This window comes from Chionomys nivalis, chromosome 13 (assembly GCF_950005125.1).
Source record: "Chionomys nivalis chromosome 13, mChiNiv1.1, whole genome shotgun sequence".
In the NCBI taxonomy this organism is placed as follows: Eukaryota; Metazoa; Chordata; class Mammalia; order Rodentia; family Cricetidae; genus Chionomys; species Chionomys nivalis.
In genome coordinates this window covers 13,341,362-13,361,220 of record NC_080098.1, presented here as the reverse complement: position 1 = coordinate 13,361,220, position 19,859 = coordinate 13,341,362, and the positions used below count along the sequence as shown (strand labels likewise).

The window sequence follows — 19,859 nt, the reverse complement described above, 5'->3', positions numbered from 1 at the left end:
AACAACAACAAAGGATACCGTCTTTATAAATTGGCCAAATGACACGATATACTGTTGCTTGAGCTGGTAGTTCCCCAGAAACATATTATTCTCTAGGTATGTGCTGTTAACCATGTCACAAGGCCCCATGTCTCTTTCTGCTGTCACTTTTTTTTTTTGCTAGAAATGCTCTAGCTTTTTAAAAATGATTTTCAAGAGATTTGTTCTTAAATAGCTATGCTTTGATTTTAGTAATGAAACAGAGGAGTAATTTTACTTTAAATTTTGTGATTCTGTTAAATCTGACAATTATTTAGGGTAATAAAAGCTTTCTGTTAGCAACAGAATTTTGTATACAAGAGATTTGTTTCCAAAATGGCACATCTTAAGGGTCTGATATTCTTGGAAAGTGGGAACCTATATACATCAAAGAAGGCATTTTTATTACATTGGATTATGCAACACTTTGGCCAGCCTCCTTAACTTCATCTGTTTAAGGGTTCATTCTTCGTTATTTGGCACAGGTCCCAGTAAGAGGCCTTCATATTTGTGGTTAGCAACATGAATGAATCACAAACTGTGAAGGAGCTCTTCAGTTAGTAGAATTGGCTTTCTGCCAAAAAGACAGTGCCATATATGGGGTCAGGGTAAAGCTGTGATTGGTTGAGCTCTGGATTGTATAGAAAACATTCTTGTGATGCCTGTTTGCTTTCTTTTAAAACAAAAACAAAACAAAACACCACAAGCAGCAGGCTTCCAAGTGTACCAGAATAGGAAGTAACAAAGCACTGTGCAGGTTTTTCTGACGGTAGAGTTAAGCAATAGCAGCATGACTTTGAGCAGTTAAAATACTAGAAGTTGAACCTTTGACTTCTGCAGTCTGCTTGTGATGTAGGAAAGGCAGCATTTGTTAAACATCCGTTGTCTACCTGCCTGCTCTTCTAAATGGTTTTATGTGATTAAAGAATTAGTTGTAAGTCCACAGAGTTATCATACTACTAGGTTTAGATTCACTCCTTTAAAAAATATTATAGTTTTCAAAAATTGACAGATGTCAAAACAGTGTTTACTGTCGAAAGTCAGCCATTTCTGCTTGTATCTAAGGTGGAGACTACTGCTGCGACTGTAGGCGGTAACCCTCTAGCCATTCCAGTCTGACTCAGTAACTACTGTGCTTCTTTCCGTGCAGGCGAACGCCCTTTCTGGACCTTCTCTTAGCCAGGCGCCAGCTCATCTGTATGGCAGTAGATTAAATCCAAATCCACCCATGGCCGTTCTCATAGCACAGTCTGAAAGCAACCAAACAGGTAAAGCCCTCCCCGTGTACACTTTCTCTGTTAGTTATTTTCTTAAAACAAAAAATAAATAAAGAAAACCAACTAGGGAATTGCATTTTTATTTTGCTTTTCTTTTTTAAAAACCAAAAGAACCACAATTTGAAATAAGTAGACGCCATGCTGCAAAGCACTGACGTGTTTTTTCTGTCTGAAATGTAACTGTTTGAGCTGAGCCGCGAGCAGGCAGGAGTGACAGTGTCTCCTGTGACTTTAGTGATAGATGCTTTCAGTCATCCAGTCTATGCTGTGCAAGGAACACAACATTGGGGTTTGCCGTGAATAGCCCAAGCCTTTATTTGCATAATTCATGAAATTGAATTACACAAACTTGGTTTTAAAAAATATCCTGTTAGAGGATTTTTCCTTTCTTTTTTTTTTTTTTTTTTTTTGGTTTTTCGAGACAGGGTTTCTCTGTGGTTTTTGGAGCCTGTCCTGGAACTAGCTCTTGTAGACCAGGCTGGTCTCAAACTCACAGAGATCCGCCTGCCTCTGCCTCCCAAGTGCTGGGATTAAAGGCGTGCGCCACCACCGCCCGGCTGTTAGAGGATTTCTGCAGTGTTTAGTAATCCTGTGATTTTTTTTTCACCAGTTGATATTTGTAGTGTTTGCCTCTTGCATTTCTTTAATTACCTCTGCATTTACTTTGTTTCATTCCATCTTTAAGGGTTTGTTGGCATGTCCTAGTCTACCTGGGAAGGGAACGGCTTTACCAGTTCACAATAATGGATCACTCACCATGTCTTTACCCTTCAAGGGTCAGTGGCTACCTGACTTAGAGTAAGGGGTGGAGGGAACCTGAAAGAGGCCAGAGAAACTCTAAAAGAGTCTGCAGGTGGAATGAAAGCCACTTGGGAGATGAAGATCTCTTCTATATCAGCAATATATTTATCAAGGGTTAAAATCATTTTAATAAAGGTTCTTAGGGTGTTTGGGTTTGTTGGTTTTTTTTTGTTTTTGTTTTTTGCCAATCTGGATGTATATTACATTTATTTTATTCTTATGAAGAGTCACTTAATTTTAGCCTTGGCATATATGGTGCTGTAGAAATATATTTTGTGACTTTGCTCGGGATACGAGGTGTTAAAATACAGCACATAAGGATTTGCTATGATAAGCATACAGATTAGCTCTCTACAGCTGTGATTCATTACTTTAACCGTAGAAATTAAAAGTGGCTGAGGGGAGGGCAGTACAAATTCAAACCACGCTTCCGTGCTGTAATATTGAAAGAAATGAAAGAAGAGAACATAATCCATGGCCTTCTACACCCACAACAACGTGTACAGACGACGTTTTACACACCACAGTTCAATGGCTCTCAACAGCAGCGTGCCAAGTCTCCCACTGTCCTAACTGGGCTTACTATGTATTTTAGGACAACTCAGAGTAAGAGTTTGAAACATCTTATCTAGTAAGAGAGACACTTTATAAGCTCTGAAATATTTATACTGCAGATCAAGATCTCGGAGACAATAGCCGAAGCCTAGTTGGTCGAGGAAGCTCACCCCGAGGAAGTCTCTCACCAAGGTAAGCATTGTTCATACTGCAAACCATAGGGAAGGAACACTGAGATTGGAAACTTGGTTATCTTGAGCAGTAAAGTGTATATTTGTTGAGGCTCTACATAGATTTTGTAAATAAGAACCCTGTCTAGACAGTCAAGAAAAATGATTCTAAATTAATTGAAATGTTAATTTTAAACACGTTGTTAGATTTCTAAGCTAAAAGGAATACATTTTCATGTTTTTAATCAGTTTGAACTATTTACATTTGTATATTTAGTTTCTGATATGATTAATGCATTGGCTTGGGTGATCATTTTTTATCATAAAATATCTGAAGATTCAAACACAAGACTATCACTGTTGGGTTACAGCTTTGGCTAAGTTTCTTAGTTGCTACCCCACAAATGAAGCTATTAATAAGTCCCTCTGTTTCCTTTTAGGTTGTTTGAAGAGGGTATAGCCAATATGTTATGTGTTTCATTAATTTTCTTAGGTTTTAGGTGGTACCCCAGAACCACCCAACACTGTTTAATCTGTCAGAGTGGGATTATGGAGCCATATAGCTTCTGTTCTAAAGAGGGCTATTGCTGTGGAGTGGGTGCCAGTTTACAGAATGGCGTGGAGTTGATTCCATTTTCAACCTCTGCATCCTTCTCTAGTTTGTTTTTTCTGTGTTCTCCAGTTTTATAAACTATGCCTTACATTAAGTTGGTTGAGGGCAAAAACAGAAGGAAAAGCCAATTCTTGGTTCTTTTCATGTAAGGAAGGAAGTAATTGCAAATGAGGACCTTTCATATTCTGACACAAGGAACATTCAGGTTGACCATCCAGTTTTTAAGGGGCACATTCTTTGTCCTTATAGACACTAGTCCAGTGACCTCACCTGTTTCCTAATGGTACATTGAGTATACCTTCCCCACATCATTCCTGTAGTAAGCAACTATATGTAAGAAGTAATGATATTTTTCCTTATTAAATTCTGGAGGAAGTATTCCTCATCTGGAAACCAGAGATCGGAACTACAGAATGGGAGAGTTATGAAATTGCTGGTCTGTAATTGTATATGTACTGTTAGGTTTCTTTTCAGATGAGACTGTTAATGGGATCTTGCTCCTGTTTAGTACAGGAAGAGTTTTCTTGTCCCTTTTAAACCTAAAACATCACACAAGTTATGTAAAATGTGTTCAGAATCCCTTAGTGCAATTTTGTTTCGTGAAATTTTTATTTTTTTAAAAACAGGCCATCGTACAGTGAATGATACTAAATTATTTTCAGTGTGCATTTAGAACGCTACATTACTGTTTAAATATCAGCCTGGAGTGGCTCAACTTATCCTTCCATAACGTGTTCAGAAAACAGTGGCCAGCTCATGATGCTTGCCTCACAGATTGAAGTCCTCATTTTAAGGGATTGCTATATAACAAGCACCAGTGCATTGCTAGAGACGCTGTGTCCCAGCTGTGCACCTGTGAGCACGCCATAGAAGCCCTCCCAACCCCACACCTCCCTTCTCCGTGTTTGGAGAATTTTGTCTGTAAAACCACTTTGTAGAAAATACTCAGGAAACTTAATATATCTTTCCTGATATATTAAGGTAGATACCAAAAATGGCTCGCCCCCATTTATTAATGTAAAATCACAACTGGACATGGGAACATTACATGTTCATTTTCATTCAGGAAACATTTATCTTGGAAGGGGTAAGCTCTGTTGAAGAACTAACCTAAACATTTTAAAAATTAAAAATTTAAAAAAATCTGCATTCTACACATAAAATTGCTTTGTACTGAATGATCTTCCTCAGAACTGAAACAGGTTTTCATTTTCAATTCAGAATTGTTAGATTTTCTTTTCACTGAACTTAAGAATTTCCTTGGTTGTGAATTCAAATGTCTCCCACAGTGTTACACTTGTAGTAGTGTTTATATTAAGACAGTGGTAGAACTTTCTGGCTATTTTAATTTAATGTGTATGTATGCTTTGCCTGCATGTATGTATGTATGTATGTATGTATGTATGTATGTATGTATGTATGTGTACCACATGAAGACCTAGTGCCCAGGGTGGTCAGAAGTGTGCATCAGGTCCTCAGGAATTAGAGTTACAGATGATTGTGGCCACCATGTATGTTCTGAGCACTAAACTTGGGACTTCTGCAAAAGTAGCAAGTTCTCTTAACCCCTGAACTGTCTCTGCAGCCCCTTCTCTTTCTGAGTGTTTTGAGTAAAGTTCTCCTACAGTCTGTCTCCCATATCTTATAAAGAAAGTCATACTGTTTGTTTGTAATCTGTTTCAGAGATTATTAGTAGTGTGTTTTCTAATGATTTTTTTTTAATTTCCTACTGTGTTCAGCTATTTTAATTTCTCATTTAGGGAGGAAGAATGATAATGACTCAATTATGGTTTTATGAGACCTGATACCTCTGCCATAGGCCACTTGGTACCAGAAAAATTTGTACAGGAAAAGGGGCTCTTGGCATAATGCAAAAAACCAATGCACAGCTACTTAGAAGCATTCCCTTCTTTTTTAACTTGAGAATTAATATTTTTGACAGATCCCCTGTAAGCAATTTACAGATTCGCTATGATCAACCAAGCAATAGCAGTTTGGAAAATCTGCCTCCGGTAGCAGCAAGTATTGAACAACTTTTGGAGAGGCAGTGGAGTGAAGGACAGCAATTTTTATTAGAACAGGGTACTCCTAGTGACAGTAAGTATTCTTTTTCTTGTGTCTAAAAATGGAACAGCATTGGGTGGAACGACATATAGATTAATGGATGCAGAAGAAAGTGTTTACCAAGATAATAAAGACATGATGGCATACACTCCGTCTAAGTAGTGGCGGTATGGTGCTAGGCATTGGCAGAGCTGACTCTACAGTGTTAACTCCAAACTTGTCTTTGTTATTATATGATCACAGACAAGGGTTTGGTTTGGTGTGGTGTGGTTTTTAAGTTCTTTATTCTCTTTTGGAATTGGGAGTAATACTGTACCTGTAACTTAGAGTTGTTATGAAGGTAAACTACATGAAAAGTTGGGAAAATTGCCTTAAGTGCTTTGTGTTAGATGGTTATTGTTGAAACACAACATAGCATGCTGCCCTTTCTCTGTCATACTATACTTTGTTCTTGTCTGTCAACTTTGGAAACACACAGTGTCTCCTCTCAGCCTAGCATTTGAAAAATATATGCCTACTCCCAGAGATCTTTTAAAACAATTTATCTAGGGGCTGGAGAGATGGCTCAGCAGTTAAGAGCACTGGCTGTTCTTCCAGAGGAGCGGGGTTCAATTCCCAGCACCCACATGACGGCACACAACTGTCTGTAACTCCTTTACAGGGGATCCAACACCCTCACACAGACATGTATGCAGGCAAAACACCAATGCACATAAAATACAAATAAATAAATTAAAAATATATCTAGTCAGGGATGGCTAGGTATCTGTTTTACAATTTATAGGAATGATAATTAGGCAGGCATGGTGATATCTGTTTCTAATCCTATCACTTAGGAGATAGGAGCAGGTGGCGCACGCCGATAATCCCAGCACTGTGAGGTAGAGGCAGTCGAATCTCTGGGTTTGAGGCCAACATGGTCTTTATAGAGAGTTCAGGCCCCGTCAAGGGCTCCTTGGTGAGACCCTGTCCCCCGAAAAGGAATAGTAATTAGTAAATTTTATGTTTAATTGAAATATTCACCAATTTATGAAATTATATCATGTGCATTGTATATACATATTTAGTACTTTTAAGTATTAAAACTACAAGGGAAAATACTAAAACAAACAAACAAAACCAAAAAAAAAACAAAAATAAAACCCAGAAAAAGCAAAGTTGGAACAGATAGGGAGAAAAGCAGGTGGTTTCTGTCACTCTGGCATGGAAGCTTTCACTGCTTTGTTTTATGAAAACAAGATTTTTTTTTTAGTTGCTAGTGAGCCACGTGCTTTAAATTGATATTTTTATGAATGGTGCCCCTGTCTAAAACTGCCTATATCGTGAGGAACTTGATGTGCAGATAACCTTTTACAGGTTAGCTGGGGGGTAAGTTTCATCTTGGCTCCCCTTAAGGGAGAAAGTTTTGTCTTGTTCTGCTAGAGCTGTGGTTGTCTGAAGGCTCTGAGGTCGTGTTAAGCAAATACAACTTTTTAATACCTGGAGTTTTTAAAGTGTCCATCACTGTGACCTGACAGCAGTGCTCTTGATTGTCAGCTGGACGTCCCACCCTTGGAGGAATTAACACAGTATCTGAGGTGGTCTGGTAGGGCAGGAAGCTTGTTAACAGAAAGGCCTTTCTCCTGGAAGGGAGAAGTAGCAGGGTGCAGATAACAGCGCTCCCTGCTGGGGAGCCTGCAGAGAGACAGGTTGAGCAGCTGGGATGGCAGGCTTTCCGCCGGGTGTCTGTGGCATGCTTGGGTTTTGTTGATGCTGCTGCTACTGCTGTTACTGTTTTGGGTTCTTGAGGAAAATAAAATGCCATCTTTTTTTCTCTGAGTATATAAACCTACTTGAACTTGATTGGGTTGGGATTCTGTTTATTTGATCAATATTGGCAGCAAATCATGAATGTGGCACGTCTAGGAACAGTCTTCTTTTATGTATACACTCCTATATCTATCTATATTCCAATCTAGGAATAAAGCTCAGTCATTTGGTGTACAGAATTTCCACGTTTTCATTTCATTTCTAAAGCAGTTGATGCTGTGACCATAAAAGTCTTAGTCACGGGAGTGGAATTGCCATTACTGAAAGTCACACAAATGATTTGCTAGTTTTAGGAATGCTGAAGTCATTACACCAACTTCAAGTTGAAAATCGAAGATTAGAAGAACAAATTAAAAACTTGACTGCCAAAAAGGAACGTCTTCAGTTACTGAACGCACAGCTTTCCGTGCCTTTTCCAACAATAGCAACCAATCCTAGTCCACCTCATCCGATACACACATTTCCCGCACAGACTGGTGAGTGTTGAAGGAAATGTCACCTACACAATCAACAGTACCTGGTTACCCGTCTGTAAAGATGTAGGAAACAAATGTTGGGTTATGTCTGCGGGACATGACAGGCCCTGTTAATTGTCTTGAGTTTGTTCTCACTTCAGTGCATAGTTCAATGGTAAAATTTATTTAAATGATCTCATAATTGACTTAAAGCTACAGTATTCAACACTACCTGTGCCCCATTGTAATTAGTTTCAGGAATAACAAGACTGTAGGCTTCAGCATATGTTTTTAAAGTAGCCTTTAATTTTACACATACTACAATCAATTTAACAGGGTACTTTTTTTTTTTTTTTAATCTTTTACTCTTTTTAGCTCCTACTACGGATTCATTGAACAGCAGTAAGAGCCCACATATAGGAAACAGCTTTTTACCTGACAATTCTCTTCCTGTATTAAATCAGGTAATTTTTGTGTGTGTGATTATATTCATTTGTGTGTTTTATTTGTGATATATAGCATATTACACTTGATTTAAAATTTTTTAAACAGTTTTGATGTACTCTTTCCAACGTGTGTTTTTCTTTTTCCTTACGTTAGGACTTAGCGTCCAGTGGACAAAGCACCAGCGGTTCTTCTGCTCTTTCTACCCCCCCTCCTGCTGGGCAGAGTCCAGCTCAGCAAGGCTCCGGAGTTAGCGGAGTTCAGCAGGTCAATGGCGTGACAGTAGGGGCGCTAGCTGGTGGAATGCAGACCGTAACATCCACCATTCCTGCCGTGTCTGCAGTTGGTGGAATAATTGGAGCTTTGCCAGGTAACCAACTGGCAATTAATGGCATCGTAGGAGCTTTAAATGGCGTGATTCAGACCCCTGTCACGATGTCCCAGAACCCTGCCCCCCTCACCCACGCCAGTGTACCACCTAATGCGGCTCATCCAGTGCCGGCAGCTGCACTGACTAACAGGTAAGAAACTGACTTATATGAAGTTTTTTATTATTTTTTCTTTTGTTTTATTTTCCATGCAACATGTTACCAGTGTTGCCCTTGTTCTGGATTAGGAGTTTTAATGTATTTTATAGATGTTCTCTAAGAAAAATGGCTACCCAATCTCATTGAGTAAGTAAGTGCTTGTTACTCATTGTAATTTTTAGACTGATAAAATTCATTTAAAAATCAGTTTCAGTAACATAATATATACATTCCATGTTGAAAATGTCATTCCCGTTTTGTGATAAGTGGCTTTTTTAAAGATTCATTTATTTATTGTGTATGCAGTATTTTGCCTACATGCATGCCTGCAGGACAGAAGAAGGCGCCAACCAGATCACATTACAGATGGCTGTAAGCCACCATGTGACTGCTCACAATTGAACTCAGGACCCTTAGACGAGCAGGCGATGCTCTTAACCACTGAGCCATCTTTCCAGCCCCCTAAATGTTACTCTTTCTTATCCCTTCCTTCTGCATATGTGTATTTTACTCTACAAAGGTATTATTATGGCAGACACATGATACTGGTTCTGCAAGATTTAGCAGCACAATTTTGATATTCTCTAATCAAAATTTTGATATTCTCTAATCAAAGATTTTGATGAAGCAAGGGATAGATGATTATTACATATACTTTATTACAAACCCATAAATTGTTTTTGTGCGTATTTAAAACGACTTCTTGACAGTGCGTTTCTGCTTTGTTGTATACATGTGTATAGAAAAAAGAATGATTTGTGCATAATGAAGTGTTGTAGGTAAAGCTGAGTTTGTTAAATGCCTACTGGAAAGGCTGCCTTTGATGTCATCCCTGAGAAGGCTGCCGTAGAAGTAAGGGTTGCAATGGTTTTTCAGTGCCTCGGGGCTAGGACTCCTGTCCGACCAACAGAGACAGATGTTCATCCAGCAGCAGCAGTTCCAGCAGCTGCTAAACTCCCAGCAGCTCACACCTGTAAGTTCTTTGAGATTTTTTTCTTTCTTTTTTTTGTTAGAGTCTGGTACTATAGACTGTAATAGATGTTGATTGTGGTAAAGACCCCTCTGTTGTGAATGTCTATCCATCAAGTTGCCTTACCCTCTGACATAACCTATACCATCACATTTGTTGATTGTTTTACAAATGTTAGAACATGTATTGTAGGGCTCACTAGGCTCTGGGGATTGGAAGCAAGCTGTATCTTCCTGGTGGTTCACTCTGAGAGGGGAGGTAATGAGTACACACTGTTTTGTTGGTGATAAATTCCAAAAAGGCAAATGAAATAGGATTAGGGCTTTAAATGGTTCAAGGGATGAAGTAAGGTGAGGGCCATTTTACTTTATGGTGTTGGGAGTAGAACCTAGGGCCTCAGTGCGATAGGCTTGCTGGACTAGCATTCTATTACGGCTCTCCATCCTGAGTTCGAGTTTTAGACGGACTGGTCCAAGCTTCTTGGGAGATGGCATTTGAACCATCATTCTGCCGCCTCTCTCTGATAGTTCGATCAGTGGTGCTGACCCTGGTTCATTCATGCCCTAGTTTTTCTTTCTTTCTTAAAGGATTCATTGGAGAATATTGAACTTGAGCAGTGATATATGATAGTGATCAAGGGTTTAGAAAGATTAGTTGCTGTATGGAAACTGTTTTAGGAGGGAAGAAAGACGGGCTCAACAGAAATAGGAATCACAAACAGTTTGTGTCCTCATACACCGCCATCTCTGGTAAGATATCTGCAGAATTGTATATTTTGCTGATAACAAGAAAAAGAGGAACCTTGAACAATTGGGTGTTGACTTTTACAGACATGTAGAGGAACAGAAAGGAAGTTATTTTCCTGAGAAGTAGTAATTCCATTATCACATACAGTTCATCCTTCAGATCCATGGGTTCCCCATCTGTTGGTTCCTTTGTTTTCAAATCAAAAATATTAAAAAAAAATGTGCATTTGTTCTGAATTGTTTTTGCTACAATTCCCTGGACAACACTGTGTAACTAGCTATACATTATTATTCATTATTTTCTTTGTATTCTAGCAATGGTTTTGAAGTGTATGGGAGAGTTACACAAGTTAAATACAGACACTATGCCTTTTTTTGGAGACAGTATTGATATGTATCTCTAGCTGGCTTCAAATTCATAGTCCTCTGTCAGCCCCTCAAGTGCTGTGATTTCAGGCATGTGAAAAACTTAGCTTTTTAACCATGTCCTAAAAATGTAAGATAAAGTATACTTCTAATATATAGTGTATGAGATAGGATAGCACATGCCTGTAATCCTAGCACTTGGGAGTGGAAGCCAGACTAACCATATGAGACAGTTTTAGAAAACCAAAATCCCACCCTCATGTTGGCCCCTATTGCTACCAGTTTGTCTGCGCACAGATGATGGCAGACTTCTAAGTCCAGTGGTCATTTCCCTGTGTCTTCCTGACCTGGCGGTCACATCTGACAGTCGCCATTCCCTCCAGCTGCTGTGACATCACAGTCCTACCTAGCTAGTCCATTTTGTTCCCCTTTTGGATCTTCTCCTCTTCAACCTTCTTAACTAAAAGAGATCAGCAGCCCTTCCCTCTCAGGTGTTTCAGAGTGGTCCGTGTGCAGATGTAGGCGTCTTCAGATTAGACCTCTGCCCAGAGCCTTCCACTCTGGATCCACCTGCTTACTACATAGCTGCCCTTGCACTCACAGCTAGAGTGAGCTACCGCGCTTGGCTGCCCTACTCACCCCAACTCCATTCTTGGGGTTGCTTAAGTCAAAAACTATAGTCATTTTCTACATACTCCAGTGACTTCATCAAGTAATCCCTTCTCATTTCACTGGGTGTGATGGCACACACCTTTAATCCCAGCATTCAGCAACAGAGGTAGGCACTCTGTATAATGAGTTTCAGGTAGGACAGGGCTGTATGATGAGACCATGTCTGTCCCCACCCCCAAAAAGGAAGGGAAAAAGAACGCTCCCTCCTCTACTCAACTTTCTCCTGACTTCCCAGCTGCCCTCTCCTGGTCTAAGTGGGAGCCCTGCATTCTTTTCCCTCCTTAACTGCTGACCAGCACTGCCTGCCAGCCTCATTGGGCTCTTGTAGGTACAGACATTTTCTTCACAAGGTCTCACTGAGAACCTAGAACTGTTCCTTATCCACTTGCCAGTGTCCTCCAAGTCTGTCCTATGTTAACTTGACAGAGCTGCCCCGACTACTTAATGCATTCTCAGGGACTTTGTCTAGCAGTGTTTCTCATTCCCTAGGCGGGCAGGGACACCGGCCATCATATTTCCCAAACAGCTAATTATAGTGTCTAATCATCAGCATCCAGGAAATGTATGTTGAAAGGAATTTATGCTTGCTGAAAAGAAGAATCCAAAACTACAGCAAGAAAATACTTGTGAAGAGTGAATAGCAGGGCGGTGGTGGCGCACACCTTTAATCCCAGCACTCGGGAGGCAGAGGCAGGTGGTTCTCTGTGAGTTTGAGGCCAGCCTGGTCTACAAGAGCTAGTTCCAGGACAGGAACCAAAAAGCTATGGAGAAACCCTGTCTTGAAAATCAAAAAAAAAAAAAGATAGCAACTTTTAGATATGTTAGAAAAGAGTTAATGGCAGGATTTGGCCCATGGGAAGCAGGTGTAAAGTAGCTAGCTAATCGCAGTGTGATTGCCTGCTGCAGTTTGTCTCTCTGGTGCTCTGACAAAACACTGACCCAAGCAATGTATGGAAGAAAGGGCTTATTGTATGTAGTCGACAGGATTACCATCCAGGGAAACACAGCAGGAACTCTGCTTGCTGGCTTATTCCTATTGGCTTGTCCAGCCTGTTTTCTTCTCCACTCTGTCTTGGGGTGGCACTCTCTTCAGATGCCTGGACCCTCCTACATTAGTCACTAGCCAAGAAAATGCCCAACAGACTTGCCTGTAGGCCAGTCTGACAAAGGTATCTTCTGAGTTAAGGGTCTCCCTTCAGATAACATGCTTGTGTGTGAACCAGAACCAAAGCAGCCCATTCTGTGTTCACGATGGACAGCCTCATTTCTCCTAGCTTTACTTTGCTGTGGTTTAAAAATGGTCAATTCTCAGGTGGTCCTGGGGATTTCAGTAAATGGTTATCACCTAGTGCAAATGTTTTTTTAGAAGCAGCTATTTATTTATTCATGCATTTATCCATCCATTCATCCTTTTGTTCTGAATAGGCTCCATCATATAACCCTGGCTGGCAGGGCACTACGTAGACCAAACTAGCCGGAAATTCATAGAAATCCGCCTGCTTCTGCTTGTCGAATGCTGGAATTAAAGGCCTATGCCATCATACCCAGCTTTTACAGCTCTTTCTTACTAGTGTGAATGTGATTTACTTTTAAATAATACTGTAAAAGAAAGAAATAGAAAAGGAATGTTTTGCTGACAATTGTATTCTCTGCCTGAAGCTCATCTTCTCTCCCATTTTTGTTGAAGGAACAGCACCAGGCCTTTCTGTACCAGCTAATGCAGCAGCACCACCCACCTGAGCTCCAGCAGCTGCAGCTCCCTGGGCCCACACAGATCCCCATCAACAACCTCCTTGCAGGCACTCCGGCGCCCCCACTTCACACGGCCACCACCAACCCCTTTCTCACCATCCACGGGGACAACACGAGTCAGAAAGTCACAGTAAGTGTGTTTCGTGATACACTGTGGGAGGCAAGGAACATAGTGAGCAGAGATGGGTGGGTGCTCTTTAGCCAATGTTTCCTTCATAAAACCACTTGTTTCAGCAACTCGATATTGTAAATAGAAGGTCTAAGCCAATTGAATTTCCATATAATGTTTGAAGGCATTTTCCTAAATGTTTTAGTTAGCGAGATATGAGACAGCCCATTCAAAACAGATTATTTAAAACGAGATTTTAATTTGTTTGTAGAATTTTTCTCCCTTCAATTTTATGTGTTTGACCAGCCTGGTCTACAAGAGCTAGTTCCAGGACAGGCTCCAAAGCCACAGAGAAACCCTGTCTCGAAAAAGGAAAAAAAAATTATGTGTTTATTTTATTTTGTTCCAACATGCTTTTTTAGATGATGTTACATATTTGATATGGTAAATATACAAAATTAGGTCAGTATTCTGAACTTGGCACAGTGTTTCTAAGGAGTCTGGTACAGAGATGACTGCAGTCCTTGAGGCCATCCACAGCCACAGCTTTTCCGATACCCGTTCTGAATCAGAGCCTCCTGGGTGGCGACCGCTGGAAGCCAGCGGCCCCCGCCTCTCTCCGGAGGCCTCTCCCTCCACGCAGATTGTACCCTCTCAGCACAGCTGAGCTTCTGAGTCACTGAACATTGGCAACGACTCTAAAACGTCAGCAAACGGGACTTCTAAAGGGCGACTCAGCCGGCCCACCATACTTGGCCCGGGCCGCTAGCCCGCCACAGCTTTCACAGCGCCTAAAACAGAGTACCCGCGGCTCGGTGGATCGCTGACTCGGGCTTGCTCGAGTCTAGCAACAGGGGTGCAAGCACCTCTGTATTCAAACCCCCCCCCCCCCCCCAGCACAGTCAACAGCGTGATCAGTACACAGTGCCACTCCGCGCACGTGACTGCTCTGTATCCCCTCCCCGTGGGTGGCTGAGTTCGGCCTCATTTTCTGGCCCCGCCCCCTTCTGGTTAAATAAAGAAACTGCCATAGGACATAAAATTAGGTAGGCAGAGTAGACAGAACAAAATGCTGGGAGAAAGAAGCTGAGTCAGGACAGTCGCCATAATTCTCCCACTCCAGACAGATACAGGTTAAAATCTTTCCTGGTAAGCCAGCTCGTGGTGCTACATAAAATATTAAAAATGGGTTAAATCAATATGTAAGAGCTAGCCAATAAGAGGCTGGAACTAATGGGCCAGGCAGTGTTTAAAAGAATACAGTTTCCGTGTAATTATTTTGGTAAAGCTAGCCGGGTGGCTGGACGCAGCCCACCGCTCCATATTACAACAGTCCTGAGTCATGTAGAGAGACCTCATCTGTCCATCTATCTGGATCTCTCTCCCCTTCCCCCAACCTGCTCTCAGAGACAGGGTCTCTACATAGTTCTAGATGTTCTAGAATTCACTTTGTAGATCAGGCTGGCCTCAAACTCATGGAGATCCACCTTCCTCGGCTTCTAAGTACTGGGACTTAAGGCTGAGACCCCATCTCAAACAAACAAGAGAGCACTAAGAGGGAAGTCATGGGGTCCCTGCAGGTCCCAGCGCCATGGGATACACTGTTGATTGGTTTCAGTCATCTGATGATAGGTGCGGCCCCGCTCAGAAAACACACAACATTGGGTCAGAACAATGACTTTCTTAGTCCATAACACTGCAGTATTGGCCATACTTTGCTTCTCCTTTGGAAAAGTGTGTATGGAAGGGCAATTCTGCACCCCTTCCTTGGGGACTGTTCAAGGACGGGCACACCACCTTTATGCCTTCACATATGCCCAGTGTGGTTTCTAAAGACTTCCTTAGAAAATTCGTGTACACTGTACAACAAAGTAGCCAGCTTCAGGACAGTCTCAGTTAGAGGGTATTGGCTTGGCCAGAACTGATTGAACTAATGCTCCTAATTTGTTTTGTTTTGAACCACAGAGACTTAGTGATAAAGCTGGATCTGTAGCTCAGGAGAAAAGTTGACACTGAAAGCCTCTGCTGCTCCTGCTCCCCCCGGGCGGCTCTGCACAGCTGTGGTGACGGAAGAGGCGGCAGGGGTGCACAGGAAAGGACGTCGCGTGCGCTCCTATAGGAGGCTTTGCTTAGTTTTCCTGTCGCTTTGTTGCACTGAAATGAAATTCCTATGTCCCCATCCCCTGCCAGAGTGTTTGAACTTTGGAAGAAAAATGAATAACTTTTTTGTCAATGAGATAATTCACATGCAGAGTTTATCAACCCAAGAAAATGTAATGTGCTTGATACCCAGCTGGTTTTGTTACACGTTAGAGACACAGGTAGCACAACTGAAGACTTAGCTCATTTGCAAACCACTTGGTTTTATTGTAAAAGTTGGAATATGAAATATGATCTCATTTGAGATAGAGTGTGGCTGCTCTTTAGGGCAGAGCGTATGTCTTGAGCACTGTCCAGCTTCTTTTCCTGCAGTTGTGGTCACTGGGTACCGTGATCATACAGGTCCTCACCTGGGGCTCTGCAAATGTTTTAAAAATTTTATTGTGATGAGATTTTTCCCTTTGCTGATCAGATTAGGATGGAAACACCTGCTTCTGCTGACAGTCTTGCAAAAAAATATTTTTTTATTGTTAAAAATCTATTCCATTTAAAGAGATCTTGAGTTAAGTGAGTTCTAAGGCTGCTGGGAAAACCAGATCAATTAGAAATGAATAAATTTTTTTTCAGAAAGAGACACCAATGTGGAAACTGCTGGTAGGGTCTGGCCTAGATGAAGTGCCTGTTCGGACTCCACATGAAAGGGCTCCGGACAGCAGAGTCGGCCACTGTGCCAGCAGCCGTCCCCGAGCCTCTGCCTTTGTTGAGACTTCTCTACGCCACTGTCGGGCTCATGCAAACTCTCACCTGGGTATTTGTCCACTCATGACTCACAAGGAAGCCATGGATTGGGGAGAGTATATATAATCACCCTATCAGAGTGCCCTAGGAATGAACGGGCCACCACAGTTCCTGAGATCTGTCTCTCAGCATTTTGACTTTGGGTAGTCACACTCTTGATTGTGACAATATGGCAGACGGGTAGGTTAAACAGTTGGGGATATAATCACTGATCTGTCTCTGAAATGCACGACTCGCTAGTGGAAAAGGCCCAGCTGCAGTTCGGCCTCCACTGTGTGCTTAGCTGGAAGAACAAGCTAGCTCTGCAGTCTGTCTCCTGGTGACTGCACAGTTCTTACCTCACTTCTGTAAATACGGTTTGTGAATCTGTTTTGTAATGTGAAAAATTCATAAGATAACATTGATATTTTGATTTGTAATATTTCTAATTGGTAGATTTAATTGAAAAGTAAAATTAATTTATTTTTATATGTTCAGGGGAATTTTAAAGTCAAACCTTTTGTAGATAATTTCAAAGAATCAGTGTGGTTTATTTTACTTATTTAACCCACTGGTTGTTATTCTGTAACAATTTGTATAAATGGTAAATTTTGAATGTGCTGTTATTTTCCTTAGATGTAAAATTCCACATGTATTAAAATGTACAAAGTTTTGTTAATAAAATTTAATGATGTTTATAGCCCTGTGCTATTCTATTTTGGACAGATGACTGTCCTGAGCCCATGGGCCCTCATGTGCAGTGTGCTGTTCGGTCTGACTTCTTAGGGGTGGGCTGTGCAGAACAGCATGGAGCAAATTAGCAGTGGCCAGAGATGGCAGGTGATTGTTGAGAGAGGATTGGGTGTGTCCATAGTAAGAGGACAGAGACTTTGCTCCAAAGGAGACAGTTAATTATACTACATTAGCCGGGCGGCGGTGGCGCATGCCTTTAATCCCAGCACTCGGGAGGCAGAGGCACGTGGATCTCTGTGAGTTCGAGGCCAACCTGGTGTATAAGAGCTAGTTCCAGGATAGGCTCCAAAACTACAGAGAAACTCTATCTCGAAAAAAAAAATTATACTACATTAAAAAAATAACGTACACACTTGATTGAAGATGAAGTCCACTTGTTCACAGAGTAAAATAGGGTATTCTCTGAAAGAGAATACAGATGTGGTTAATGGCCCTTGGGTGAAGGATGCATTGGGATGTAGAGGTGTGTTGTCATTTCTTCTTGGTAATCAAGAGTTGAGTGATCAGAAAAATCCAATCCTAGATACCTATTTTATTTTAATTGAGACAAGGGGCTCATGTATCCTCCCCAGCTCAACTCAGTGTGTAGCTAAGGACGGCCTTGAACTTGTGATCCTTTTGCCTTTGCTTCCTGGGTGGTGGGTTTACAGGTATGTGCTGTCTCTCCTGGTTTATCTGGTGCTAGGATAGAACCAAGGGTTCATGGAAGTACTTCTGGGGGAGCTACATCTCCATCCTTGAGCTCCCAACTTTACCATGGACTGACTGTTAGGATTGTGGAAAGACACAAGTAAAAAATTGACTTTAGAAAGTCTTTTCTGTTGGGCGGATGTGGTGGTTCACACCTGCAAACCCAACATCATCCGCTTTTGCAGAGGGCTCAGGTTCGGTTCCCAGCATCCACGTGGTGATTCAACTATTTGTCACTCTACTTTTAGGGTGGCTGATGCTGTCTTTTGGCCTCTGGCCACAATGCACACAAATGGTGCATATATGCACACGGAGGCAAACATTCACCCAAAATGTGAGAAAAATATTTTTTAAGCAGGACGTCCATGTCTGGGCTCCATTTGACAGGGATCTATAGACTTGTTCACCCAGTTGCTAAACTGTCACCCAACCACAGGAAGGAAGGAAGGAAGGAAGGAAGGAAGGAAGGGAGGGAGGGAGGGAGGGAGGGAGGGAGGGAGGGAGGGAGGGAGGGAGGGAGGGAGGGAGGGAGGGAGGGAGGGAGGGAGGGAGGGAGGGAGGGAGGGAGGGAGGGATACTCCTCATAGCTCTGGGCATTTTATAGGAGCAAGAGGGCCTGACTTCAAGGAGGCTCGTAGGATGAAATGTCCCTTTGCTGAGCCATGTGCTTCAAGTCCACAGAGGCAGGTACAGCTGGTACAGCACAGGGAGGTAGAGGCTGGGACTTCAGGAGCTCAAGGTCAGCAGAATTCAGATCTCATCTGGGCTACTTGAGATCCAGTCTCAAGAACCAACAGAAAGAAAATGAAGCGGCCACCCTGGAACCATCTTTCTGCTAGATTAAACCAACCCTTTAGTGAGATGGCAGCGTTTGTGCAGCTGCTTCCCTGGGCCTTGGAGATGGTGGACAATGGCTTCACTCCTGCCCTGTGCCCCAGCCAGGAAGCTGTTAGGTCGATGTCATGTTCCACGCTACATTTACTCTTCTCTCAGTGTTTACAGTGTTGTGCCCAAATCTGCAAAGTCCCTGCAAAAGCCAACAAGGAGACTGAGTCCCGTATGTAAAAGCAAAGAGCCTTTATTTTATGCAAGTTTGCAAACTCGGTTTCTCCACATGTCCAACATATTGGAATAAACGGAGAACCCCGAGCTCAGTTAGAATAGGGTTTTATAGTAGTAAAGGTGGGGGTGAGGGGTTTCCTCTTCTGCCCTCCAAGGGCAACAGGCATACATGGGGTGCACAGATATACATGAAGGCAAAATACACAAAAATCTTTAAAACAAGAAATTATCTTCAAGGTTTTAAATTACGTTTATTTGCGTGCATGTGTGTATGTGGGCTGGTTGTGTGTTGTTGGTCACAGCACAAAGGTGAACAACTTTAGAGATTGGCTCACACTTCCCATCATGTGTTTCCTGGAGAGGGAACTTGGCTGCCAAGCTTGTCAGCCAGTGGCATTATCCACTTAGCCAGCTCCCAGGTCCTGAAGTCCGTCTTTTTTTTCTTTCTTTCTCTCAAATTCTGCCTGATGCACCTGTTTTTTTCTCCTTGACTGGCTAACAGGATCCCTCAAGTTTTTGGCCACACAGCCTGCTCCTGTGGGGCACTCAGTCCCCTGTTATAAGCGGGTCAGTGCTTAGTCCTTGCAGACACAGGAGGCTTTGGATGTAGTCAATGCCTGTTTGCAGTCTCCCATTTGGTGTATGTGAGTCCACTGTGGGGGTTCTCCTTGGGACTAATGAGCTGGGCCGTGGAGGACAGATCACTCTGGCCTCATGGTGTGCTGTGAGAGCTTCCCCCAGTCTGCAGTGGGCAGCTCTGACATTGCAGTGGTGCACACGCCCTTGGCCTTGGGTTTTACTGTGTCCTGTCAAAGCTGCCCAGCTTGTCTTGTGAAGAGACACAAGTCATGTCCTGACCAGGCATGATCTCACAGCTCATGTGTGCAGTAGCTTATTTCATTCTCAAGTAGGTTGTATAAAATGTAATCAAAACCCAGAACCAGGGAAAAGTCAGGACAGGCTCGGGCCGCCTGAAGAAAACAGGTGCTCCCCGAGTGCCCTGCTGTCCTAGAAGAGCCTGCAGTGGCCTTGCGGAGTGGCAGCCTTGCAGGGAGAAGGAGCGGAGTGTGTCCAGAAGGCCTGGAGCGGGAGCAGGAGAGGGCTGGCCCTAGCACAATTGTGCTTTCAT

The 19,859-nt window shown here is 42.3% G+C and overlaps 1 protein-coding gene across 10 annotated transcripts in view; it reads left to right on the top strand.

The window, feature by feature from the left end:
- The window catches only part of Mllt10 (MLLT10 histone lysine methyltransferase DOT1L cofactor), a 147,921-nt gene extending 131,002 nt beyond the window's left edge, over positions 1-16,919 (top strand). For all 10 annotated transcript variants that reach the window (XM_057787267.1, XM_057787270.1, XM_057787269.1 and 7 more), the window contains 9 exons: positions 1,169-1,286; positions 2,771-2,843; positions 5,377-5,531; positions 7,595-7,783; positions 8,138-8,226; positions 8,363-8,727; positions 9,610-9,706; positions 13,175-13,369; positions 15,314-16,919. In XM_057787267.1, coding sequence (XP_057643250.1) covers positions 1,169-1,286; positions 2,771-2,843; positions 5,377-5,531; positions 7,595-7,783; positions 8,138-8,226; positions 8,363-8,727; positions 9,610-9,706; positions 13,175-13,369; positions 15,314-15,358 — 1,326 coding nt within the window. In that variant the 3' untranslated portion in view covers positions 15,359-16,919. The remainder of the gene's footprint in view (positions 1-1,168; positions 1,287-2,770; positions 2,844-5,376; positions 5,532-7,594; positions 7,784-8,137; positions 8,227-8,362; positions 8,728-9,609; positions 9,707-13,174; positions 13,370-15,313) is intronic.
- The last annotated feature ends 2,940 nt before the right edge of the window (positions 16,920-19,859 follow it).